Source organism: Carcharhinus amblyrhynchos, chromosome 24 (genome assembly GCF_965287045.1).
Source record: "Carcharhinus amblyrhynchos chromosome 24, sCarAmb.v2.hapA, whole genome shotgun sequence".
Taxonomy (NCBI): domain Eukaryota; kingdom Metazoa; phylum Chordata; class Chondrichthyes; order Carcharhiniformes; family Carcharhinidae; genus Carcharhinus; species Carcharhinus amblyrhynchos.
In genome coordinates this window covers 7,462,981-7,477,261 of record NC_137347.1, presented here as the reverse complement: position 1 = coordinate 7,477,261, position 14,281 = coordinate 7,462,981, and the positions used below count along the sequence as shown (strand labels likewise).

Sequence of the window (14,281 nt, the reverse complement as noted above, 5' to 3'; positions counted from 1 at the left end):
TACCTCAACATTTGATCTCTAACAACTACACAACATCGCACTTGGCCACTCCTGTGCGCTTCATCATAACCAAATCTTAATTTTTAAAAATCTTTTCCACCCATCCAACTTCTGTTCACTGAAGAATTGAAATCCTTGTCTTTGCAAATGTTCTCCCCTCCTCTCCCAAAGCCACCAACATTTGCTGAATATAGATTTCATGAATTTTTTGACAGTGCAGTCTCTTTTGTTCCTAATTCAGGGTAACTTTAGTGATCCCACAAGCAGAAGTCAGGGATGATCTGCCACAGAACCTTAGTTTCAATTTAGCTTTTTAGGTTTACATTCATTTTCAAAAAATTACAAATGGGAAGCAGAAAACCTGGGCATATATTCCCACCTTAGCTCAGAAACATTCCAAACTGATACAATCCTTGCTCCAGCAACAGAAAGGGAAATACTAATAAGTAAAAAAGACCAACAATCTAGGGACGAGGTTTTATCTACGTGCTAGCTGCAGCAAAATTAGTGTCCTTTTATACACACACTGATTTTGCTACATAGAATGGACAGTTTTTTTTAAACCTTACATGATTAAGCACCATACAGTTCTGTTCAAGGGTAATTGATCGGGGAAGTACAACATTTGTAGAATAGGTCGAATTATCAATTAAAAGGAAGGAGCAAGTTTGGTACACTATATATTGGTAGGAATAATGGTAGGAAGGATTATTACTTACGTGGCGAAAAACTGCAGCAGGCGACAGTGCAGAGGGACCTCGGGGTCCTTGTGCATGAGTCGCAAAAACCCAGCTTGCAGGTGGTCAGGAAGGCGAATGGGATGCTGGCCTTCATAGCGAGGGGGATTGAATATAAAAGTAGGGAGGTCTTGCTGCGGCTGTATAGGGCATTGGTGAGGCCGCAGCTGGAGTACTGTGTGCAGTTTTGGGCGCCGCACTTACGCAAGGATATTTTGGCCTCGGAGGGAGTGCAGAGGAGGTTTACTAGGCTGATGCTGGAGTTGAGGGGGTTGAGCTATGAGGAGAGGCTGAATAAATTAGGCTTGTACTCGTTAGAGTTTAGAAGAATGAGGGGAGATCTCATTGAGATGTATAAGATGATGAATGGGATGGATAGGATAGAGGTGGAGAGACTCTTCCCACTCAAAGGATAGTAGGACTAGGGGGCACAGCCTCAAGATAAAGGGGGGCGGTTTAGAACGGAGTTGAGGAGGAACTTCTTCACTCAAAGGGTGGTGAATCTCTGGAATTCTCTGCCCGTTGAAGTGGTGGAGGCTACCTCGCTAAATATTTTTAAGACGCGGGTTGATGGGTTTTTGATAAGCGAGGGGATTAAGGGTTATGGGGAGAGGGCAGGAATGTGGAACTGAGCCACGACAGATCAGCCATGATCTTATTGAATGGCGGGGCAGGCTCGAAGGGCTATATGGCCTACTCCTGCTCCTATTTCTTATGTTCTTATATTGCTAGAAAGCAAAACATTTGCTTACAACAGAACTGATTACAGTTATCAAAGTGAAAAAAATTTCCTTGCAAAATGAAGGGAGAAAAATGCTAAGGAAAGTAGTTTCATTAATTTAGCACCTGTCATGTCCTCAGGATCTCCACAAAGTATTTTACAGCCAATGAAGTACTGTACATGGTAACGTAATGACTGCTGAAACGTGGATATGGAAATGATATACAGCAAGGCTCCACAAACAACAGTGAAATAAATGACCATATAATCTGCTTTTGTGATGCTGGTTGAAGGTAAACACTGGCCTTGACACAAACAGTCTCCTGCTTTTCTTCAAATTGTATAATAAGATCTTTTACAATCATTTGAGGACACATGGGATCCTTGAGTATAAGTCTCATTTGACAGAAGATTCGAAGTTCAATGTGTCCCACATGGAAGAGGTGTGCTCAAACCTCTGAAAAAGGGCTTGAACCCACAAACTTTTGAACCCAAATACAACATCACTGTTTGAGAAAAGTCCTCCTTTTGGGCAAGTGAACAATTTAAGGATGTCACTCAGGAAATTGAATGACCAAATGTGATTGCATTCAGTGATAATAAATTCACAGAAACAGATCCACAACAAGATAAAATAATTATACATCAGGACAGGCTGGCAGATTCAGCCAGTAGCATTATTGGTCAATTTGGATATATAGTGCCCCACAGATCTACAAAAATAGTTTGAAAAACGCTTAACGTCAAAGAGATAACTGACATCAAAAGTATGAACATATTGCAGTTTCATTACTGAAAACAAGCAATGGCTTACCGACTGTGAATTTTCTCTGAGTTCCGAATCCGTAGATATTAAGCTCAGATCACTTAAACAAAGTGATTGGCTTGTCTCCTATATAGAGAGAATTGAAAATGTCACACCATTGTAAATCTAAATCCATCTTTAATCGGACAGACAGCATTTTGTACTTAATGCTCCATGATACTTTCAACAGCAGATTTTCCACAACAGCATGCAGCTTTGACCAAGCATCCTAACGTACATGAAACAATTCCCTTCATTGGCTCAATAGAAGGCACTGTGTGCTGCATGGATTAGAATGGATCAAAAACAGTTTGACATGTTCATCATTAAATGAAAATGAGAAGCATCACTCATCGATCCACCAATCCAATGGTGATAAAATCAAAGATCATTCATTTACTGGTATCACAAGTAGGCTTGCATTAACACTGCAATAAAGCAACTGAAAATCCCCATGTCAGCACACTCTGGCGCCTGTTCAGGTACACCGAGGGAGAATTTAGCACGGCCAATGCACCTAACTAGCACATCTTTCAGACTGTGGGCGGAAACTGGAACACCCGGAGGAAACCCAAGCAAACACGAAAGAACATGCAGACTCCACACAGACAGTGACCCAACCCAGAAATTGAGCCTGGGTCTGTGGTACTGTGCGGCAGCAATGCTAACCACTATGCCACTCCAAGCTTCACAAATTGATGTCAATCTACCTTCATAATGTTCAGTACACGAGTTTAAATTTTAATCAGTGCTCTATACATTCTTGTATTTCGCAGAATGAAACTGTTAACCAGTTAAATGCTGCCTTTCTTATTTCCAATGATATAGGTCCATAGAAGGAAGGATCTTCACACAATAAAACTAAATTTTTTCTTTCTGATGCTCAATACTGACATGGGGACTTGCAAAAATTTCTGGTTTTATTTCAAAACATTGCTTTTCTACCACCCCACTGGCTCAACCTCCTGCTACTTTCTAACAACTAAGTGGGTCAGAAACAAAGCCATAATTCTATTTTAGGTTATTTCCACGTGCCAGATGAACGACTGGTTGAGTGCACACTGGAACCGCTGGCAGAATTCCCAAAGAACGACTGCATGCAGCGACTAACCTCATTCATGGAACTCTGGTTCGACACAATAAATGGATTTTCTTTGTCATGAGCCTTCATGTGACTCTTGAGACTATACTGTGTGCTGAAAGTCTTCTCACAGCCATCGCTGGGACAGAAAAATGGTCGTTCACCTGCAACACAATTTGGTTTTAATTCCCAGTCACCTGTAAATTCACATCTGATTCCAACAAGCAGCAAAACAGTTCATTACACAAACATTTGCAATGGTAGTTGCACAAGTAGATACACTTCATTTCAGCAAATAACCTTGATACATTGAAGGTTACACAGGAACACATCATATTTGAGCTCCTTCTAATGGGTGTCATTGCATAGTGGTTATGTTACTGGACTAATAATCCAGAAACCGGGATTAATGATCTGATTAATAATCCCTGCCACAGCAGCTGATGAATTTAAATTCAGTTATTAAATAAAATTTGAAAAAACTAGCATTAGTAACTGTGGCCACAAAACTACCAGATTCATATAATCGAATCATAAAATGGTTACAGCGCAGGAGGTGGCCACCTCAACCTGCCGAGTTCATGTCAGCTTTGTGTGAAAGCAATTGCCTTTCTCCACAACTGCAATTTTTTTCTTTAGCTGCTGATCTAATTTTTTGAAAGCCACAATTAAACCTGCCTTCACCACAGTCTCAGGCAGTGCATACATAGGAACATAAATACCAAACCATAACAACATAAGAAATACCAAACCATAACAACTTGCTGTATAAAAAGTTAAAAAATCTCATGTTGCCTTTGGCTCTTTTGGCAATCTTAAATTGGTTCCCTTTGGTTCTCAACTGTTCCGCTGAAGGGAATAGTTTCTCTCCATCTGGACTGTCTAGACCACTCAATTTTCTCTGACAGATCTCTTCTCAATCTTCTCTTTTTGAGAACAATCCCAGTTTCTCCAACCGATCCTCAACCAAAATTCTTCGCCATAGAATCCCCACAGTGCAGAAGGGGGAATTCGGACCATCAGGTTGAATTGATTCTCTGAGAGTATCTTACCCTGGCCCTCTATCCTGCCTCTAACACCACACATTTATCACGGCTAATCCATCTAACCTACACTAAGGGGCAATTTAGGATAGCCAATCCACATAACTTGCATATCTTTGGTACATCCCTAGAAACATTCTCCTTTTCTGCAATCTCACAAATGCTTTCACATCCTTCCGAAAGTACATTATCCAATGGACACAATACTCCAGCTGAGAGCAAGCTAGCGTTAATATTATTCTTTTCACCCAGAGGTTGAAGGGGATCTGGAACACAACCTGAAAGGGCGGCAGAGGCAGAAACCCTCAATATTTAAAAACAGTGCTTTGAAGCTATAACATTCAAGGCTCCAGAACTACAGCTGGAAATTGGAATTTATGCAGATAACTACCTGTCAGACAGCATGGGCACAATGGGCTAAACAGCCCCCTTCCTTGTAAATTGCTACAATTCTAAAATGTACATTTCCATATTTCTCTGCATAAAATTTGAGATGTCACATGTCCACCCTTACCGCCAGCTTATGTTCTCTTGAAGTTACTCACTATCTTCCTCAGTGGGCAGCACAATGGCACAGCGGTTAGCGCTGCTGCCTCAAGCGCCAGGGTTCAATTCCAGCCTTGGGTGGAGTTTGCACATCCTCCCCATGTCTGTGTGGGTTTTCTTTGGGTGCTCCAGTTTCCTCCCACAGTGCAAAGATATGTATATGTATGTTTAGTTGATTGGTTAACTTAGCATGGCCATAGTGTCAGGGGGATTAGCAGGGTAAATATATGGGGTAACAGGAATAGGGCTTGGGTGGGATTGTGGTTGGTGCAGACGCAATGAGCTGAATAGCCTCCTTCTGTATTGTAGGGATTCTGTGATGCGTTCACATGCAAATTTTGTGTCATTAGCAAATTTTGAAATTGTACACCATACACCCAAGTCTTAACTGTTAATTTAGATCAAGAAAAACAGATCCCTGGAGTGATCACTGGGGAACACCTATGTACCTCCTTCTCCAGTCTGAAAAGCTTATCACTGTTTTGTCACTCAGCCAACTTCATAGCCACTCTATTACTGTCCCATTTTCCATAGGCCTCAGCAGTGCTGACAAACCTTTTGTGACATTTGACCTTTCCAAAGTCTACACAGGCCACATCAACTGCATTATCTTCATTGGCCCCACATACCTTCCCCAAAATAACCTGAACAATAAGTTAGCTAAATATGATGTGTCTTAAACAAATTTATGCTAGTTTTTTATTTATTCACCCTTGTCCAAATGATGGCTGATTTTGTTCTGGAGTATCTTTTCCGGACTATAAGGTTAAAATACCAGGCCTATATCCAGGGTTTATCCTTACATCCTTTCTTGAAAGAAAGGTTAAGATAAGCAATTTTCCTGTCCTCTGGTATCAACCAATATATGAGAAGGATTGCAAAATTAGGGCTAATACCTCCACAATTTCCTTACTTTCCTCAGATGCATATCATTCAGTCCTGATGATTTATCAGCTGTACTCCATCAGACTTTGTAATACTTGCAATTTTAAGATCTTCAAGTGTCTCAATTTTCTCCTCCTGTATGAAGGCTTTGCATCTCTCATTAGCAAGGAAGAAAATGCTGCCAAAGTCTCACTCCTCCTCTTACTACCAGTTTACTATTTATACATACAAAGATGACTTTTGAATTTTGCTGTAAATTGCTGGTTTCTTCTCATGCTGTCTTTGAATTTCTTACTTCCTAATCCATTGTCACTTTGAACTTTTATGTTCAGCCCATTCCTCTGATTCTGGATTTGTTTGCCCAACCTTACGTCAAATTACCCATCTGGTTAAATCATGTCATTTGAAGGAAGGAAATCTACTACCCGAATCTGATCTGTTCAATGAAACACCAGACTTCCAACAACATGGTTGACACTTGACTGCCCTGCGAAGCTGTCGAGTACGCCACTCAGAACTCAGTTCACCATCACCTTTAAGGGGAATTGGAGATTAAGTTTAAAAGTTTATTTATTAATGTCGTAAGTATATGTCCAAAGATGTGTGGATTAGGTGGATTGGCCCTTAGTGTCAGGGGAATGCTAAACTGTCCCTTGGTGTCAGGGGGACTAGCTAGGGTAAATGCATGGGGTTATGGGATAGGGCCTGGGTGGGATTGTGGCTGGTGCCAACTCGATGGGCTGAACTGGTCTCATTCTGCATTGTATGATTCGAAGTAGGCTTACATTAACACCGCAATGAAGTTACTGTTAAAATCCTCTAAATGGTTTTCAGTGACACATCCTAGGAATCAATAAAAACTGCACCACATACAGCTCAATTCTAATAAAATGTAGAATTAGACTAGAGATTATGTTCCTGCTTTGCTGAAAAGTAAAGTGCTTGATAATTCTTCAAGGCAGAAATTACTCTTGAAACTGCAGACATCATTCTGTTGAGGTATGTTTACATTGTGAAGATCTCTGCTTTTAAACAACTGAGTCGTCTGAATGGATCCCAGTAGCAGTTCCACAGTGCAAAATGGTGGGGTACTGCCATTTCTTTTTTGAAAAAAAACCCACGAAGTTTAAATTATGAAATTAACAAGGCAACATAATTAAAAATTTTCAAACATGAAATATTGCCTTTTTTAAACACAGATGCTCCCCAATGAACAATTCACAGCCATGATTCCTCAAAATCCATCCATTTTCTCAAGAGTTGTCATCCATCTATGCTGGGGGATGGCCAGTTTGGGCAACTGGTCTGTACATTCAAATAAAAAAGTGGCAGCTTATTTTACTAACCACAGTTTAGAAACAGTCTTGAAAGCAATCCTCGCTTTAAGGTATTATTTTTGAACATGGGAGATATACATCTTAAAATGTTCTAAATTTTCCCAACATTGGGTACGAATTTTTGAATGAAGACTTGAATTGCTCCAAAATTAATTGGGAACATTTAAAAATAAATTGCTCAATTTTAACAATCCAATTAAATCACCACCCGATTTTCTTGTGCAACCTGAAATATGGCTGTGTAATGTTACAAGGCCTATACGATGTCAAGTCCAACGCCACTTTGAAAATTTCAGGAGGCAATTCATTTTCACATCTGTGAAAACACACAGGTATGTTTCATAAGCATACTTAGGTGTAAACCACAAAGTGTGTTTTTGAAAGCACATCTATTGCGCTACATATTTTGCATAGTTTTATCATCACCCATAACAAAAGTCTAATTGTTTCTTGTGATGCACAAAAACTGAAGATGCTTTAAGTCAGTGATCAATAATTTTCTGCTCTGATATACTTAGAATCTTGCAACCATTTCTGTCCACCTCCCCACAAAAAAATTTAAACAAATGACACTGGTTTTGAAAATTTCAGTAGGTCTTTTCAGTCTCATTACAGAATTCAACATTACCATGAAATGAAATTGCCTCTTTCAATGCATGGAAATTCTTAGTAGGAAAAATAACATGCACTACGAAAAGGGGTGATTTGAGCACAAGATTAACAACATTACTGACTGCTATGCAAAAGAATTGCTGCTGCCAGCAGATACAGTAGCTTATCTCACTAAAGCTGTGTTCTTTCCCAAATGGAAGCGATGGGCATTTGAGGAAAAGAATGAAACACTGGATTGATTACCTGTGTGGGTTCTGACGTGTGTTCTGAGATGGTGACTAGCAGCAAAGGCCTTCCCACAGCCGTCATGATCACACCTACAAATGCAACACAAAAGAAGCATGGAATCCCCAATCACTCCTGTATCCCACACAATGTATGGAAAGAGCTGCAGTGCAAAAAAGTCCCAAACTTGATTTAAATTTGGACAGTAATAGATAAATATATCTCCTGTCAAGGCTCAATAGTTTTGCAACCCTGAATATTTTCTTGATGTATATGCTTCTACATATTAAAAATGTATTATGGGGATAGAGAAACAGTTTGAAACATTAAATTTTAAAGTAAAATCAGTTCCCTATTTTGGCTGAAAGGCACCCCTGTAGCTGCCGGAAGTTTTTCCTAAAAAGAGACATGGTAATGGAGTTCACCCATCAAGCAACCACCAATTCAAATCAATATTGCTTTCATAAGAAAATGCTTCTGATTCAGTCAATTTTGCTGTTGGGCAGCTTTGAAAATCTACAAAGCTTAGCAGGGTGGCTTATACTTTTAAAACGCAAACAAAGCTCCTGCTCAGCCACAATTAACTCAAATTATGCTGTAATCAATGGTCCTGTTGGAAGCACTGGAATGTCACCCTGTGAACTGTGCATGCTGTTGCTCAAGAACAGTACTCAAAAAGATGGCAGCTGCAAGACAAAGTGGTGAAACAAACAGCTACTTTTCCTCTCCTGGAGGCATCTGCCTATACAACGGCCAGTACTACTTTAGACAGCAGCCCTCAACTTAAATCTACATGGAGTTAGCTGATATTTCACATGGAAACATCCTGACAATTCTCTGGCTGGTCATCAGGAGTGATAACTTTAATTGATGTTTTTAAACTCCTCTGCTCTAGCTCATTCATAAGTTTTCCCTTTTTTTGGCTTATGTTGAAATACTTACTGAATCACAAAAGTAAAAGGTACAGCAAGTAATCTGGAAAGGTAATGTTACTTATTGTGAGGAGAATTGATTACAAAAGTGGGGAGGTTTACCTTCAGTTGTATAAGGTGAGATCACATCTGTAGTATTGGGTACAGTATTGGTCTCCATATTTACAGAAAAATGCAAATGCATTAGGAGGAGTTCAAAGGAGGATTACTAGACTAATACGAAGAAAACCCACCTGTTCTTAGGAGGAAAGACTGGAAAGGTTAGGTTTATATCCATGAGTGCTTAGATGAGCAAGAGGCGACGATCAAAACTTTTAAGATCCTGAAGAATATCGATAGGGTGAATGTGGAGAGGATGTTTCATTTTGGAGAATCTAAACTAGAGTCACCATTTAATATAAAGGGTTGCTCATTTGAGGCAGAGATTAAGAGAACTTTTTTACTTGAGGGTCACGAGTGTTTGGAACTCAGTTCCTCAAAAGGCAGTGGAAGGAGATTTTCTTTTTGAATTTTTAAGGCAGAAAAAGTTAAATTCTTGATTAATAAGGGGATGAAAAGCTATCAGGATAGGCAGAATATGGGGTTGAAGTTACAATCAGATCGACCATAAAAGATATCGAGAAGTTTTCTATTTGATTGATGCCTGACATGGATCTAGAGGTGGTTGAGAAACAGGTAGTGGATTATATCAAAAGAAAATGTTTGTTGAATATGGGAGTCCCAACACATTTAAGGTCTGGCTGGTGGACTGTAAAAAGTCTGACAACACCAGAAGGAGCTCCTTCCACTCGCATTGTTAGCCACTTTAAGACTTGAACAGCAGGTGAGGTGTAAAGATTCGCATTCTAATCAGTAATCTGTAAACCATCTGTGCTTTATGTGCTCTGTCTGAGGCCAGAACTCTCCATTCACCTGACGAAGAGAGTAACCTCAAGCTAGTGAGTATACTATTAAATAAATTGGTCGGACTTAAACCTGGTGTTGTCAGACTTTTTACTGTGTTTACCTCAGTCCAACGCCGGCATATCCACATCATGGTGGACTGTAACCATGATCATTACAGAGTCAGTAGCAATGCAATGAAAACAGCAGGCTCAAGGGGCTGAGTGGCTTACTCCTAACTTGTATTTTCGTACGTACTTATCTGTTAATGCTGACATACATTAGCTGCTTTTACATGTGTTTCATTCTGGGGTAACATTGCCATCAAATGCACATTTTTTGTTAAAAGCAGCAGGATTTATTCGCTGCCATCAGCAGTCATGCAAGATCAGTCTGCTGGAGTTAACAGTGTTAAAATCAATGCAAAAGTAGATAGCTTGTGTTTTCCTCCCATTGTTTTTAATTTTTTGGATGAGACATCCGTCCTCTTGGGTGAATGTTAAAGAACTTAAGATGGTATATCAAAGAACAACAGACGAGATCTTCCTAGTGTCCTGGACAATATTTGTCCCTTAATCAATGCCTAAAAATAGATTCTGGTCATCATCACAATGCTGTTATGGGAACTTGCAAATTAGCTGTCATGATTGTCACATTACACTAGTGTCAACATTTTGAAAGTACTTAATTGGCTGCAGAGTGCTTTGGGGCATCCCGAGGTTCTTGTTTTTATTTACATTAAGCAACAAAATGAAGCAACTGTAAATGATGGAAGGCTGACATAAAACAAGCATGGCAGGAAGGACTTGGTCAGTTGGTCACTGGCTGGCAAAAACAGAAATTAAAATTTCACTTAACCCTTTGTCAAGAATGAAGTTCTATTTCTCTGACTAATTTCTGTTTGTCTCTTTTATTCTCCACCTTCATTTGCTATCATTTCTCTTGCTTTTGAATTGCAAATTCCCACCTAGTATTTGTTGTAGAACTGTGAAAGACATATAGGGCAGATTGGAAGAAATTTCTCCCCTTGGTAGAGTTTCTACATCTACCCAAGAGGGAAGACAAAGTTTAAGTGGATTTCCAGCACTAGCAGTATTTGCTCTTAGTGTTTTTTTGATAACCTATGGCTATGTTAACCATCAATATGCAGGGGAGCACAGACAAAGGAGATTTGAAGAAAAATATTTTCATCCAGACAGTGGTGGGAATCTGGAATACTGCCTGAAATGGTGGTAGAGGTGAGACTCTTTACAATATACAAGCAGCATTTAGATGAACACCCAAAAGCCATAGCAAATGAGGCTACTGACCAAGGGCTGGAAAATGGGATTAGGATAGGAATGGCCAATGCAGATGTGATGGGCCGAAGGGCCTCTCTGTGCTGTGGAACTCTGACTTTACAAAAAGAATGATGATGGCTCAGTAGGCAGCCATTAAACATATCATATCTGCGTTGGCTTACTGAAGCAGCAATTCCCCATAACCCCGAATATTCTTGCATAATGATCCACTTTCCCTGAAAGCCTCTGAACCTGACTGCACCACACTCGGCAATGCATTCCAGATCCTAGCCACTCACTGCATTAAAAAATAAATCCCTCATGTCACTACTGGTTAATTTCCTTACCTTTGCCCTGTTTTATTTTATGTCAGTTCTGCTGAATAATTAAACAAACATTAACTTGTCTACCCCCTCCATATTTAAAGGAGCGTTTCCAACACTTCCAGTTCATGTTGTATTTCCAGCACTTGCAGTATTTGCTCTTGGTGTTTTTTTGATAACCTATGGTTGTTAACCAGTTTGCTCCACGTTTCCTGCTTCACATCTTTTCACCAATCTGATCTTCATAACCAGTCCTCATCCATATGAGTAACATGATCAGTTTGTTTTAAGCGAAAGTTGCCTTCAATTTGGTCTCCTGTGTTTTAAGGCATTGAAATGAGGCACTTTTGTTCACTCAGATGGACAGAAAAGGTACATCGCCGTTGAAACAAAAAACATGGGTCTTTTCCCCTGGTGCTTACAGCATATATCCCTCAATCAACACTTTAAAATCTGGTTATTTATTTTGTCTTTGTTTGTAGGATTTTACTGTGTGCAAACTGACTATGGTGCCTGTCACATTACAACAGTGACTACATTTCAAAGAAAGTTAAAATAGCTAGGGAGCAATTTTGGACATTGGGAGGTTGCAAAAAGCACCATTTAAATGAGGGTCCATCTTTAACTGCCCCACCCAGATTTGACAAATGAAGCATTTGAAATGCAGCAATTTGTGCCTCTAGTTATTTGCTTGTATTGAAAAACAGGATTACTAATCTGGTGCCTTGTCATGCAGGCAAACAAAATAGCAGCTGCGCTGAACAAAGTAATGTGAAATGTCAGAAATGGGAATAGTCCCATCTGTGCTGTATTTAATTTGCGTCACAGGGAATCAAATCTCAAACTGATTCACGCTAAGTCTACTTCAGCTGGTACAATATAAAATTTGAGAGTTGTTTTGTTAGAGTGAATGCAATATCGTCTCAACTATGTTCCAACAAAGCTTTCAAACCCTGAGCGCCAACCTATTAAAGCTGGAATTTGGGCTTCATTTCATTTAATAACAATGCAACCATGCCCCGGAATTTGCAAAAGTAACCGAAAAATGAAACAACTTCTGCCCTAAGAGAAGGGCAGGAAGAAAATTATAAGGGATTAACATTGGCTTGCACACTGGGCAGAACACCCTTGCTTCTGCTATTCGGATTGGCGGATGGTGACTAGTGGAGTGCCCCAGGGGTCGGTGCTGGGGACTCAGCTATTTACCATTTATATAGATGATCTGGAGGAGGGAACCGAGTGTAGGGTGTCGAAATTTGCTGATGACACCAAGATTGGTGGAACGGCAAATTGTGCGGAGGGTGTGGAGAGTCTGCAGAAGGATCTAGATAGGCTGGACGAATGGGCCAGGAAATGGCAAATGGAATTTAATGTTGGCAAATGCAAGGTGGTCCACTTTGGTAGGAATAACGGTAGGAAGGGTTATTACTTACGTGGCGAAAAACTGCAGCAGGCGACGGTGCAGAGGGACCTCGGGGTCCTTGTGCATGAGTCACAAAAACCCAGCTTGCAGGTGGTCAGGAAGGCGAATGGGATGCTGGCCTTCATAGCGAGGGGGATTGAATATAAAAGTAGGGAGGTCTTGCTGCGGCTATATAGGGCATTGGTGAGGCCGCAGCTGGAGTACTGTGTGCAATTTTGGGCGCCGTACTTACGCAAGGATATTTTGGCCTTGGAGGGAGTGCAGAGGAGGTTTACTAGGCTGATGCCGGAGTTGAGGGGGTTGAGCTATGAGGAGAGGCTGAATAAATTAGGCTTGTACTCGTTAGAGTTTAGAAGAATGAGGGGAGATCTCATTGAGACGTATAAGATGATGAATGGGATGGATAGGATAGAGGTGGAGAGACTCTTCCTGCTCAGAAAGGATAGTAGGACTAGGGGGCACAGCCTCAAGATAAAGGGGGGGCGGTTTAGAACGGAGTTGAGGAGGAACTTCTTCACTCAAAGGGTGGTGAATCTCTGGAATTCTCTGCCCGTTGAAGTGGTGGAGGCTACCTCGCTAAATATTTTTAAGACGCGGGTTGATGGGTTTTTGATAAGAGAGGGGATTAAGGGTTATGGGGAGAGGGCGGAAATGTGGAACTGAGCCACGACAGATCAGCCGTGATCTTACTGAATGGCGGGGCAGGCTCGAAGGGCTAGATGGCCTACTCCTGCTCCTATTTCTTATGTTCTTACGTTCTTCTTTACAATTGTATCAAGAGTTTTTACATCTACCCAAGAGGGAAGACAAAGTTTAAGTGGGATGGAACCTATGGCCATCAGTGTTCCCTCAGTACTGCATTGAGAGTCATACAAGATTTTGTGTTCAAGTTTTTGCGAGTAGGTCTTGAATCCATAATCTTCTGAATGACAGAAGAGAGTGTTACCGACTGAGCCACAAGTTAGAGTTGGTAAACACTGCTCACATCCTAATGATATCAAGCACCAGCATGCAACTGCTCCCGAGAGTGCACGTGGACATTTGCAATGACAGAATTAGACTCAGCTGTGCAGTTCCTTAGCACAATTAAAAAAGGCCATCTAAAAGACAATTAGGATTCAAAATATTATACATCACTAAATATAAAGCAAGGATAAAATGTACTGAGCTGAAGGAATAGGTAATCCGTAGGAATAAACGCAAGGACGCTCCAGTTTGTTACACTAAGGCGATGGAGTCATGAAAAGGATGCAGCAAAACAATGACAAAAATGAGATCATGAATGAGGGATTGTTATGAAAAAGGATTAAAACAGGTGTTACCTGCTCCCCCCCCCACCTTTTTTTAAACTGGAATAGACATAATTACATGGATAGCTGATAAAATTTCTTTGACAAATATTTGCAAATAATAGTCTTCTTCACACACAGATAATCTGACCACGTACTT

General features: G+C 40.4%; 1 protein-coding gene across 2 annotated transcripts in view; it reads right to left on the bottom strand.

Annotated features, from left to right (window-relative positions):
• mtf1 (metal-regulatory transcription factor 1) overlaps positions 1-14,281 on the bottom strand; it is a 90,062-nt gene that overhangs the window by 24,784 nt on the left and 50,997 nt on the right. For both annotated transcript variants that reach the window (XM_080211676.1, XM_080211677.1), the window contains exons 5-7: positions 8,011-8,084; positions 3,375-3,508; positions 2,273-2,350 (exon numbers count right to left, since the gene is read on the bottom strand). In XM_080211676.1, the coding sequence (XP_080067802.1) occupies positions 2,273-2,350; positions 3,375-3,508; positions 8,011-8,084 (286 nt within the window). The remainder of the gene's footprint in view (positions 1-2,272; positions 2,351-3,374; positions 3,509-8,010; positions 8,085-14,281) is intronic.